This window comes from Ixodes scapularis, unplaced genomic scaffold (assembly GCF_016920785.2).
Source record: "Ixodes scapularis isolate PalLabHiFi unplaced genomic scaffold, ASM1692078v2 PGA_scaffold1__304_contigs__length_218370807, whole genome shotgun sequence".
NCBI lineage: Eukaryota > Metazoa > Arthropoda > Arachnida > Ixodida > Ixodidae > Ixodes > Ixodes scapularis.
Window position 1 is genome coordinate 193,235,469 of NW_024609846.1, and position 12,876 is coordinate 193,248,344.

Sequence of the window (12,876 nt, forward strand, 5' to 3'; positions counted from 1 at the left end):
GTCATGTAAATAGTTTCCTCGCTTTTGCCCACGCATAGCAGCTCGCGATGGTGTGCTGCTGCGTTCCGCTCTACAAGGCGAGGGGGAGGACAACAAGCGGAGCAGGGGTTTTCCCAGAAATTGAACTTAGGGAGGGGGGGGGGGTTAGATATTTAGGGGAGGGGGTTTAGGGGGGCATTGAGAATAGAGGAGTCGTTACGAATTATGGGTGTGCTTTTAGCAAAACAAGGGGGTGTTTAGAGAAATCACTGAAGCGGAGTCGCTTTCCAGGAGTTTTTCGTGTTTAAAGTGCGGGGCCAGGGGCACCTTATCTGAAGTGCGGAACCAGTTGTTCAATAACACAAATGTGTGTGAATTGAGACTATTCAGTTAAACGAGTGTGTTAATGATTTTAGCATTCAATAAAAGTTAAAACACACATGTTTGTGAAACGCTTGCCCTACGTGTCTTCTTTTACAAAATAGTTAACCTTAAAATGTTTAATATTGAGTAGAGCATTCCAAGGTGGCACTTTCCTCGGGGAATGGTCTAGCCCTTCGTCTTAATCAACCTTAAGAAGAAAAACACGTGCTCTTGTTACTTTGCGAAAGAGTGTGCAGAAGCAAGGATTTTAGTCTCAAATCGGCATCAGGCAGCATTTTTATCGACGCACGAATACGTTAACTATGCCAATAGTTCACGTAATCGTTTTGAGAGCAGTTGAAACGTGCAGAAGAAGAAAGCGCGGAAAAGTATTACGGAGAATCGAATTCACATGAGCCGCGGCCGGGAGTGCAGCCTCCAGGAGCTTATTTCAGGATACAAAGTATTTTTCTGAAGAAAACTATTGCAAAATGATTTAGTTCAACGTAATGTTACCTGCAAGATAGGTTTTAATAACATTGTTTGTTTATTTAATAAGAACACATACGTCTGAAACCAACCTCGCCTTCACACGCCCATTCACGCCCTGTAAGATCTCATTACGGCGTACGTGCAGACGCGCTTTTCAGTGGCCAGAGCCGCGGATGGAGAGAGTCTGGCCAGTGAATGTCGCGTCGAAGGCGCTGGAGAGGAGAAAAGTGAAGGAAGGGGAAGAGAGCACTGAAGGAGCGAAAGAGAAAGAAAGGTGCAAAGAGGAGACTACCGCCATTTTGACGCACCAGTCAGTCAGAGTCTTGAGAGCAAGGAAATCAAAGGAAATGTTGCTTAGCCGGAAGCTCAATATGTCACCTTTGATTTTGACGCACCGCTGTCGGCGCGCCAATCGCTGTTTAGGCAACGCGTCGTCTGTTACGGGCTTATTTTTCGCCTGGATAAAGGTTTGCGTTCAAACACAGAGTTATTACAATAAACGCTAGAGGCTCAGCTGGCGTTAGTCTACGGGGCTTCCGGTTGCAAATTGAAGCAGACAGCATGTAGTCTACATATCCAGCCTCCCTGTGTATTTCTATGGGAAAATGCGCGTGAATTTTGTTTCTTCGCCGGAAAATAACATAAATAATTTTTGTTATTTCGGTTGTGCCGTATAGTATGTACCTTTATTGGTATTGTGAAAGTGAAATTGCTTTAGTTACAGCATTTTGTTTTTACCACAGAACGATGTTAAACTTCGCTCAATTTCAGGCCCAAACCTCTGTTGCATGGAAGGTATGTAAAAACGAGTGACGATTATAAGCAAACTAGCGATCAAAAGGAATGTAGACTTTGTTCAAGGCTCGCCAGCATTTCGGTGGTGCTTATATATTGCTAATGTGTCCGTCCTGTCATTGGATGAAAACGACTCCGTCGTGCATCTTTACGATCGGTTAAAAAAACAAAAAAAATTCGATTGCAAAAAATAAAGTACGTGAGCTACGAAAGGTGTGTCTTTTTATTATTTCCTATGTCGGGCAGTTTTTATCGGGTACTGTAACGAACGCCGTCTTGGAGACCGACAGGCGTCCAAGCGACCTTCCAAGAAGCCAGCAGACGTGGGAAAACGTCCAGGCATTTCTACGTTCCAAGAACCTATTGGGCTCCCGAAAGCTCAAGGACAAGCGGCGGCGGCGAGACGAGAGTGCTGGTCAGCGACCTTTCAAGAGGCCCGCTGACGTGGGAAGAAGACCAGCCACTCGACCTTCCAGGAATCCCACAGTGGCCCACGAGTTCAATGCATCCTTTCCCGAACTTCCCAGGTGGACCCCACCCGTCGGGCGCCCCGCACCCAATTACCTTCCCTTCGGAAGAGGAAGCCGCTGCAGCAGCAATCATGGATGCGCGCCGCGCCGACCCCGCCGACCCCTCGGGGGACAAGCGGACACGTCTTTGGGACAGCTAATCTGCATGGTGTTGATGGCGTGTGTGGGCGGAGACGGGGGTGTGTCGCTGTGTGTGAGGGAGGAGCTGACATAGCTAGCTGAAATCCCTACGTGGGGAATGTAGGGAAGAGCGTCCCGTTAAACGAAGCGGACTTCTTCGGGACTCCTGTTTTCTGATGCTGTTTTTCGACCCTGTACAAATGTAAAGTAAACCCGTTGTCAGAAGCGGCCCTGCTTTCGAGCTCCTTCTGCCTGATGTCCTGGTCGGTGCCTGGCTCCAGCGGAGCCCGACAGCAAGGACGACCCGGAGCTGTTACAACTGGATGGCAGCCGGTGGGATCGAGTTCCACGACCAGTGAGCGGCGGCGCCGAAAGATTTCATGGACCGTGATCCAAGTCTGGTGAGTGACGGCATCCTTTCCCTTTCGCTGGCCTGTAAAATAGAGTTGAGATTTTGCAGGGGCGTGGGGACTACCTTAAAGTTTGGAAGTTTTGAAGTTGGTACTTCTTGGTAGTGGAGCAGAGTTTGCCGCCCAGATAGGTCGCGGACATGGAGCTGCAGCGCTTGCTGAAATCGGAGTTGCTCGACTTGTGTGAAGAGCTTGGGGTTGAGGCGGGCACATCAATGAAAAAAATGGAGCTCGTTAAGGCTATTCAGGAAGAGGGTCTTTACAACGATGAAATTGAGGTAATGTGGAAACGAATCAGAAACCGAAACGAAGACGAAGCAAAATTTAAAAAAATTGGAACTTGAAAAACTTCGTTTAGAGGTGGAACTGAGGAAGACGAACGGAGGACCAGAGATGGAGGTAGCAGGCAGCCGAAATCTCTATGACATGTCGAAGCTGATACAGCCATTTAAGGTATGACAGGACATGGGTCTCTACCTTGTAAACTTCGAGAGGGCATGTGAAGGGGCCCGTTTTAACCGGGACTCGTGGCCCAAAAGGTTGCTGGGTGTACTGCCCTGCGAGGCAGCTGGGGTAATCGCCAGGCTAACTGCGGAAGAGGCGGACGATTACGAGTGTGTGAAGGGCTGTTTGCTCAAAAAGTACCGCCTGTCGGCGGAAGCGTTCCGACAGAAGTTCCGAAGCGTGAGCAAAAAGCCAGAGGCTAGCTACGCGGAGTTCGCGTACGAACTGAGGTCGTATCTTATCGAATGGATGAAGGGAGCCAAGTCGTATGACGACAAAGAAAGGATTCTGGAGGTGGTCGTGCTGGAACAGTTTTATAAGACACTAAGTGAACCCATGCGGACTTGGATCCAAGACAAAACAGATGTAGACTCCGTCTACAAGGCCGCGGATTTCGCGGACGAGTATAGCTCGCGCAGAAAAAACAAAGAAGGAACGGGGAAAAGCTTCGAAAAAACAAACTGGGACGAGCGACGCGGAAAGGGATGGAAAGGGCGAGAGCCTGCGGGAAGGAACACTGAGGAAAATCAGGGGGATGAGGAAACGAAAGCATCCCAGGGCAGTGACGCGGACGATAGGCAAAAGAAGAAAGCATTCGAGGCAAGGAAGCCTATAACGTGCTTCAATTGCCATGAGACGGGGCACATTGCCGCAAGATGCACTAAACCAAGGGTGGTTTTCGCCTACGCTAGTCAGTGCGCGGAGTATGATGAGCTCCTGAGCCCGTACCTGTTCGACATGACGGTAAACGGGAAGGCATGCCGCGTGTTGCGCGACAGTGGAGCCACCATTGACCTTGTTCACCCTACTTATGTCACCGAAGCCAACTACAATGGAAAGTGTAGTTGGATCAAGTCGGTGTTAGACGAGAGGGAGCGTGTGTCTTCCCGTGGCGGATGTCCTCGTTTCTGGTCCGTTCGGAGAGGTTCGCACTGAGGCGGCGGTTTCGGACAAACTGCCGCCGCAGTACCGTTACTTGTTTTCTAACCGAACAGAAAAGATTCTAAGAGAGCAGGGCAAAAGCCTCGGGGAGGGTCTCGTTCAGGCACTCATAAGAGCTAAAGTTCGCGAGCTGTCCACGCGGTTTGCTTATTACGATGCCAGTCCGGGAAATCTAAAAGACTCTCCAGTAATGGTTTTAGAACAGAGTAGCCCTAAAGAGACGAGGAAAGGGGTAGAAAGCGAGAAAACACCCCCGTTAGACGGGGACACCCCCTACGAGCACCTGACGCAGACAGATGGGGTGCTATTAGCCCCTACCTCAAAAGGCTTCGAACAGCTCGTCTCCGAAACAAAGGTAGTGCTCATCGAAGAGCAGAGGGCCGATCCCAGTCTGACCAAGCTTTGGGAAACTTGCAAGGATGGCGTGGCGCGAAAAAACGTCACCATTCCTGTCCGCGAGGACGTACTGTACTTTGACAAGTTAATTTTTGTGATTGCGGGCCTGGTGATTGCGGAGAGGGTGGCGTCGCTTGCTGGATTTGTGTGTTGCGGTCTGTGTTTCTTTGGAGTGTTGGCCACTCTAGACGACCTCAAAGCTGATCTCTTCAGGAGAGCAGCGGAAACTCCTCCCCTTCAGAGATCTTCCCGTCCGTGGAGGAGCTGTAACGAACGCCGTCTTGGAGACCGACAGGCGTCCAAGCGACCTTCCAAGAAGCCAGCAAACGTGGGAAAACTTCCAGGCATTTCTACGTTCCAAGAACCTATTGGGCTCCCGAAAGCTCAAGGACAAGCGGCGGCGGCGAGACGAGAGTGCTGGTCAGCGACCTTTCAAGAGGCCGGCTGACGTGGGAAGAAGACCAGCCACTCGACCTTCCAGGAATCCCACAGTGGCCCACGAGTTCAATGCATCCTTTCCCGAACTTCCCAGGTGGACCCCACCCGTCGGGCGCCCCGCACCCAATTACCTTCCCTTCGGAAGAGGAAGCCGCTGCAGCAGCAATCATGGATGCGCGCCGCGCCGACCCCGCCGACCCCTCGGGGAACAAGCGGACACGTCTTTGGGACAGCTAATCTGCATGGTGTTGATGGCGTGTGTGGGCGGAGACGGGGGTGTGTCGCCGTGTGTGAGGGAGGAGCTGACATAGCTAGCTGAAATCCCTACGTGGGAATGTAGGGAAGAGCGTCCCGTTAAAAGAAGCGGACTTCTTCGGGACTCCTGTCTTCTGATGCTGTTTTTCGACCCTGTACAAATGTAAAGTAAACCCGTTGTCAAAAGCGGCCCTGCTTCCGAGCTCCTTCTGCCTGATGTCCTGGTCGGTGCCTGGCTCCAGCGGAGCCCGACAGCAAGGACGACCCCGGAGCTGTTACAGTACCTGCACTATTTGCAACGATTTGAGCGTGCGGGTGATGATTTGAACCCAGAACTAGAATCTTCGGACATATTCATGAGCAGAAAGAATAAAGCAGTACTTATTTATTGCAAATCTGACTATATTACGTGGCTTTCAATTTATTTTGATCGTCTGCATGCACAAGGAGTTACTTATCCTGTGTTACTGCGTAGTTCTTGCCGTCTCTCTTGGTTTTCGTCGACGCCGTGTTCGCGCTAACAGTGTCCGACAGTGCACATAAATACAAGTACGAAGCGGTTTTAGCACCGTTTTTGATGCCACAAATTTCAAATAAAATGCTGTAACTGACCAATTATTTCGTCTGCGTGACTGAGAAATGTTCCAATGTGCCTAGTACGTACAAATTATTCGAAATTTTTGCTCTTATAATCGAGCGCACAGAGACAATGCACTCGCTTTTTCCCATAGAAATACATTACCGGAAGTCAATGTCTGACTGCTTACTGTCTGCTTCAAAATGTAACAGCACACTAGCGCCACCTGAACCTCTAGCGTTTATTGCAATAACTTTATGTTCAGACATGAAGAAACTTACTTATATAATTTTCTTGATAGAGCCTGCGAAATAAAAAGAGAAAACCAAAATTTTGATGTCGATCCCATGCATTCCGGTATGAATTCCGCCGGGCAAATGAATGAAAATGGCGGCCCTCCTCGCTCAGCCGGGAGCAGCCGGGTGTTCACGCGCATGCGCTGATGCCTCTCGCTCTGCGCCGTGGGCTGACTGGCTCACTCGGGAGGGGGGCGTTTTGATTCGTCCCCCCCCCCCCCCCCCCCTCTCTCCCAGGATCAAAATGTTGGCTACATGCCTGGATAATGTATAGATAAATACATCGTAGGCGCGGATCACTCAAAAACTGCATTATGCGAAGATGAGCAGGAGGCGCGGGCTCGCGCGAGGATCGAACGAAAGGCAAGCAGGGCCGACGATCCCGGAAGGCTCCTGGAAAATCCGTTCACTGGGTAGATTTAATCCATGTAAATAGTGTAAATAAGTAGGTAGGACCTAATCGTGGTCCCTACAAAATTAATAAATAACCGGGTGACTGTGTGGGCCACGCAGCCTTCCAGCTTCGTAAAACATCCACCCGGAGGGCTATTGGCTTTGCGGGTTTCTCAAATTAGGAGTGCGGAATGCATGCGCGAGATATGGTGGTTTCAATATGTAAGCATGATTTACATGTTCCCAAAACAGTCACAATCCTCAGAAAGTCAGCCTATAACGCTGAAACCTGCTTTAAATAAGGAACGATCGAAAAGATAAATGTGTACCCCAGGCGCGGGAATCTTAGCAGACCTCTGTTTTCGTACAGCGCGCACAAAGTATTGTGTGCCTAACTCGCAGGATATGATGGCCAACGAAATGTGAATGAAATTTATATTTGCAGACCCTTACAGCCACTTAATTAAGTTGGAAGGGCAGTAAGAGTGGGTTTCTACATTAGGAAGTCTTAGTGAATCCTTTTTAGCTCTTCGATAACCGTATACTTCACAACGATATATAAGCTAGCCTTGCTGTGAGCATTCTCTATTGGGCACGGATATCGGAGCGGAAAACACAATATTAGGGAGGTTTCGTAGATCGTCTCCGCTGTGCCGCAACGTTTTCCGCAACCGGCTTCGATATCCGCGACTCTGCAGGCAAGGATAGCACCGCGCATGCGCAGTAGTGGCGTCTTCATTTCGGAGAGCGTTTCGGAGGTTGAATAATGGTCCACGAAGACTCTTTATTAAAACCCCTATTGGGGAGTTTAGCGCGTCGTGCTATCGGTCAACCTTGCTTGTATCGGCGCTATAGCACGGGCTGCTACTTCAAAGTATTATTTGGAGTCTTCAAGAAACTAAAGCAAGCATCCCCTTTTTTAACATGTCACGGGACTGTAATTTGCCATTATAAAAGCATTATAGGTACACTCCACCACGCACTTAGCACGAACAAACTAGCGCCGGTTTTCCCGATTTTGTTTTCTCCTTAGAAGTTAATAATGTTTAGAAAACTGTTTTATTCAAAGTATCCAACCTAGGTGGTAGATCTTCGTGCTAGACAATACATATTGCTGGGAAACAGTAGCGAAAAGCGCCGATGTGGTGTTCGCGCTAACTGTGTCGCGTAATGTACGCATGGCTCTACGCGATAAGAGTAAATCAATGTGTTTATTCTACAAAGGAAATTGTTGATTGCTTGATAGGTGGAAAGTTATTTTTATACAAGCAATTCGGCCAAGAATATCAAATTGCTTGACGTAGATAATACTCCAAACCAGCAGTACTAGAGCACACTCGCAAAATGTCTATCAGGCGCAATGGAGGTTTTGTTAAATTGTTCGAGAAATGAACTTGTCTCTTACTTTGCGTGACACAGTTATCACAAGCGCAAAATTAACATTCTAACGCAAGGGTCATGCAGATTTTAATGTACAAAAACAAATTGATGCCCTAAATTGGTGCCCAATAGAAGCTGTCTTTCCCGACTCGCTTGTATAGGAATTAAAAATATTCATTTATAAAAAAAGATTGTTCGGTAATTATATTTATTGACTTACTCTGCTTGCACTGATCGTGTAGCGGTATTCGAACATTGCGTGACACTGTTAGCGCGAACACGACAGAGGCGCCCCCCCCCCCCCCCCCCTCTATATACTGTCTATCTCTAAGGTCTACCGCTTAGGTTGGATTCTCGCATTAACAGTTTTCTAAATGGCATTCACTTCTAACAATAAAAAAGAATGAGAAAAATCGCCGATAGATAGTTCGTGCTAACTTCATAGCGCAGTGTACCTACGTTTTTAAAATGACAAATTACAATCCTGTCATATTAAAAAAAAAATTCGCAGCTTTTTCTCTAAAATTTTGAAGACTCTAAATAACGGTTTGAAGTGTCAGCCCGTGCTATTGCACCCACACAGGCAACGTTAAACGGTAACATGACAAGCTAAACTCCCCAAATACTGGATTAATATTGCGTTTTACGCTTCCATAGCCGTGCTCGATAAAGAATGATCATAGGAAGGCTAGCTTATATATCGTTGGGAGGTAGGGTTATCGGAGAGCTAGAAACGATTTACAAAAACTTCCTAATATCGACACTCACCCTTGCTGCCCTTCCAATTCATGCGGCTGTTGGGATGTGTAAATGTAAATTTCATACACATTTCGTAGGGCATCATATCCTGCGAGTTAGGCACACAATAATTTGTGCGCTCTGTACGAAAATAGAGATCTGCTAAGATTCCCGCGCCTGGTACACATTTATCTTTTCGATCGCTCCTCATTTGAGGCTGGTTTCAGCGTGATAGGCTGGCTTCTTGAGGATGCTGAATGTTTTGTGAACATGTAAGTCATATCTCTTGGAACCCCCACATCTCGCGCACGCGTTCTGCCCTCTTTATTCGAGAAATCGAGAATAAGTATGAAAAGTACGTTCAATGGGTGTGGGGATGCATCGCAGCTTTCCAGTAAAGACCCCCTCACACTGAGGCCACATTTTGACAACTCTATCCGGCAACACGAGGACATCGTGTTGCCGGCAACCCTGTCACATCGCGCCAACAACAACAGTTGGGCAACATGTTGCTGCCGCCCGGCAACAGTGTTGTCCGAATTGTTGTCCGACTACCCTGTCACACCGCGCTGATGGCGGGGACAACATGGGAACAATCCGCCATCTTTAATTTTTGCCTTCGTTCTTGCGCGGCGCGGGGTACGCTGGAAATGTGACTACAAAGTGCTAGTGCGTTCGAAGGGCCGTAAATTACCCCGGAAGAACATCAACCAGTGACTGGGATTAGAAAACTTGACACGGCGAGTGTTTTCGACCCTTTATTTTATCAAAATGTTCTTCATTCGCTGACAAAGCAGAGAGCCCTAACCGAGGAAAGTGAGATCGCTGATATACAGGGTGATTCAAGGAGACGCCAGGCTCTTTAAATCGACAGCAAAATTCGATTTCTTAACCTATCGCGCTATGACTTTGTGCAGCGTTGCCCACAGATGGTGCATTTTTTTTTGTGAAATTTGCAAGGAGCGAACTTACCTGAGGAAAAAGTAAATAAAGAAAAAAGGCTTAGCTCATATGGAAACGCAGCGACGCCACCGGTCTTCAAACAACACGGAACCGCTTCGCACGGGAGACAAGAGATGGCGCAAGCGGTCGCGACGCCAACTGCCTCTAACAAACGAGCATACGACGCCGAGAGCCGGCGTCTTTAGGAGACAAGGAACTGCAGTTCCTTGTTTTTACCGCGCCTGTTTTTGTTTCTGCGACTGTCGCCGCCTGCGGAACGCGCGCCGCTTTCGAGTCGAAAAGATCGTCTGCTTAAAGGGGTAGGGAAACGAAATTTCAGCGATCATTTTCTAGCTTTAATGTGTTGCCTGTTGCACCCTAACCTCAAAAACACCAGTCTTTCGTTGAAAAGCACAAGAAAACTAATTTTAAAGCTAAATAAACGATCTTCAATGTGCACCTGGTGGATGCATGCGGAGCATATTTGGGAGGTAGTCTAGCAACGTTGTGGAATCTGCTACGTAGTCGTGACGTAGCAGATTCCTTCGGAGCAGCGCCGCTCTTTGGCATTTCAACGTTTTCCTTCTTAGCTTTCCTCCTGAACTCACAAATCGCGCATTGTACCAAGCGGTCCAAGAAGACGGAACGGAAGGACTCCCCTCTTTCTCGCACCCTCGTTCGTGCAACCGAAAACAGCCATTCTCCCCCTAGAAGATTAGCCCGTCGCTCAAAACTCGAACAAAAGTTGCTTTCTCCACCTCGTTCAGCACTAAGCTGACAGTGTTGTGGAAGCTACGTGCTCCTGGGGCCAGCCACACGCTCGTCACCCCACGGGTACTTCGAACGTCTAGGTTGTAACGCGCTGACGCTGTTGACACCACCGCAACGCTGACAACGCCACCAAGGGCTAAGCTCATAATCACGCCAGCCTTGCTACGTCACGAACGCGGGGTATCTTTTCTTTCTGTTTTTGTTTGCGCCGGATATCCCATAACGCATGGCGCTCTCCGTTCGCTTCTCTTCGAGCGCTTGCTCGAGTGCACCGTTTGGAACGAAAAATATAGCCAATCGTTCAAAATACAAACGTGCGATTACCATTTACGGTTATTATCCGTCATGCTTGACTCATTTACGAACGAAATCTGAATATTTCAATTTTTGTTTCCGTACCCCTTTAAGACGCCGGCTCTCGGCGCCGTATGCTCGTTCGTTGGCGGCGTTCGTTGCGCCATCTCGTGTCTCCCGTGCGAAACGGCGCCGTGTTGCTTGAAGACCGGCGGCGTCGCTGCGTTTCCATAGAAGCTCAGACTTTTTCTTTCTTTACTTTTTCCTCAGGTAAGTTCACGCGTTGCAAACTTTACAAAAAAAAAAAAAAATGCACCATCTGTGGGCAACGCTGCACAAAGTCGTAGCGCGATACGTTAAGAAACCGAATTTTGCGGTCGATTTAAAGAGCCTGGCGTCTCCTTGAATCACCCTGTATGTTCGGGATTTACGCCACCGTGTGAAGCCTTTCTGTTCGGTTCTTACCCTCATGCAATTCTATTTCTACTGTAAAATTGAGTAGGCACTGGCAATGCTCCGAAGTGACTTTTGTGGTGTTGAGATGAACTGACAGTGTTTCAAAACTGCGACGCCGACACGATCGGCCTTCGTACCAATCGGTGGAATAACACTTTTCAATGCTGTCTATTTGCCTGCCGCCAGCCTATGCGATCGCTTCATTCCCCCAAACGTTCTGGGTATTTTTTAAACAAATCAGGTGTCTGGTGGCGGCTGTTTCTAATTTTCAAGCACAAACAATCATGATCAGAGTGGTCGTTTTAATGCTTCGATTTCTAATATTTTATTTCTTGGATTATTTTTATTATAGTTTATCAGCGGGTGAGTAGGCATGCCATTTTATTTTACTAGCAGTTATGTGAGCTGGTCTCTCGGCGGTTTTAATTTCAACACCAGTCTCAACGTTCACGAATTCCTGGCTGTGGCCATTTCGACAATCGCTTTCCTTAATTACGCTTTAAAAAAATTCATAAAATATTTTAGCTGCATGCCAGCCTTAATTATTGTTAAATAACGTTTTCCAAGCCTTTGTTTGAGTAATATGTTATTGATGGGGAACTGGCTCTGCCGTCGAAGTCATCTGAGTTGTCGTGTTGCCGGCCCGAAATTCGCTCAGCCAGCGGTCAGGGCGACACACGTTGTCCAGCACAAGTTGCTGCTGTTTTTTTTGCCTAAAGCTGTCATACCGAGGCAACAGTTTAGTTGTCGTCCATGCTGTGCTGCTGTTGCCGCGATGTGACAGGTTTTTCGGACAACATGGGGAGCGAGCAACAAGTTGCCCGACTATTGGACAGCGTGTTGTCTTGCCGTTTCCGTCGTGTTGCCTCAGTGTGACAGGGCCTTAAGCGTTTACTTTTCCGCAGACTGCAGCTCAACAACTTCGACACCTAAAGTGGATGACTGCCAGGATGCAGCCTTTCAGCTCCGTGAACTTTCACTGGGAGGGCTAGGGTTCGCGTGGGGCTAAAAAGCCTGCTGGTCAATCTGGGCTTTTCTAGGCTTATCGTCTCAGAAGAAGCCTGTACAAAAGGGGACCTTCCCCCCCCCCCCCCCTCCCACCTCGCCATGCTGCTAGACAAGAGGGAAAGGGCGAAAACGAGGGCGAGGAGGACTTTCCGCTAGGTGGAAGAATATTTCAGCACGTCCCGCTTTAAGGTTTACCGGAGTGAACGCTACGCGCTTTACAAACTAATGCATCGCCGCGGGCCTAAGATAAAATATAGTGCAGCTTTATTCTCTCCCCTAATGATGTATAGTCAATGGAAGCTTAAAATATGAAGGGCGTGGCTAGGTACAGGGCATGTAATACTATCGGTTCACAGCCAATAAGAATGCGGTATTAACCAATAAGACAAACCTAAAACAAATCCCGAAGTAAAAAAAAATCTCTGACGTAATGCGGGTTAAAGCGAGAGTGTTACAATATTGAATACTTAAAAAAGAACGAGTAAAAACACGGAGGACGTCGACAGACCACAATAAACTACCGGGCACGAAGATAAACATTCCTCGTTCCGTCTTCCTAGGAAGAGATCGTCAGCGATTTGCACTTGAAGTCATCGAAACGTTCTTCACCGAAAAAGCAAAGAAATAACGACTAGTCTGCATCCTTAACTCTGATAAGACGTGAAATGGATTTGATCAGGCTAGGGGGAACTCAAAAAATTATGAACATAGACAATCATGGTACGATGTGACAAATATTTATTTTTAAAACCTTAAAACGTTCAGAAAGTTTATTTAAAACGAGGAACGTTTATTTT

At 47.9% G+C, this 12,876-nt stretch overlaps 1 protein-coding gene across 1 annotated transcript; it reads left to right on the forward strand.

The window, feature by feature from the left end:
- The first annotated feature begins 3,154 nt into the window (after nucleotides 1-3,154).
- On the forward strand, nucleotides 3,155-4,129 carry LOC120842573 (zinc finger and SCAN domain-containing protein 12-like). The gene has a single exon (XM_040213708.1). The coding sequence runs from the start codon at nucleotides 3,155-3,157 to the stop codon at nucleotides 4,127-4,129; it is 975 nt and encodes a 324-aa protein (XP_040069642.1).
- The last annotated feature ends 8,747 nt before the right edge of the window (nucleotides 4,130-12,876 follow it).

What these genes read in the sequence shown, in the direction of transcription:
- LOC120842573 (XM_040213708.1), top strand. Translation starts at nt 3,155, where the DNA reads ATGGGTCTCTACCTTGTAAACTTCGAGAGGGCATGTGAAGGGGCCCGT.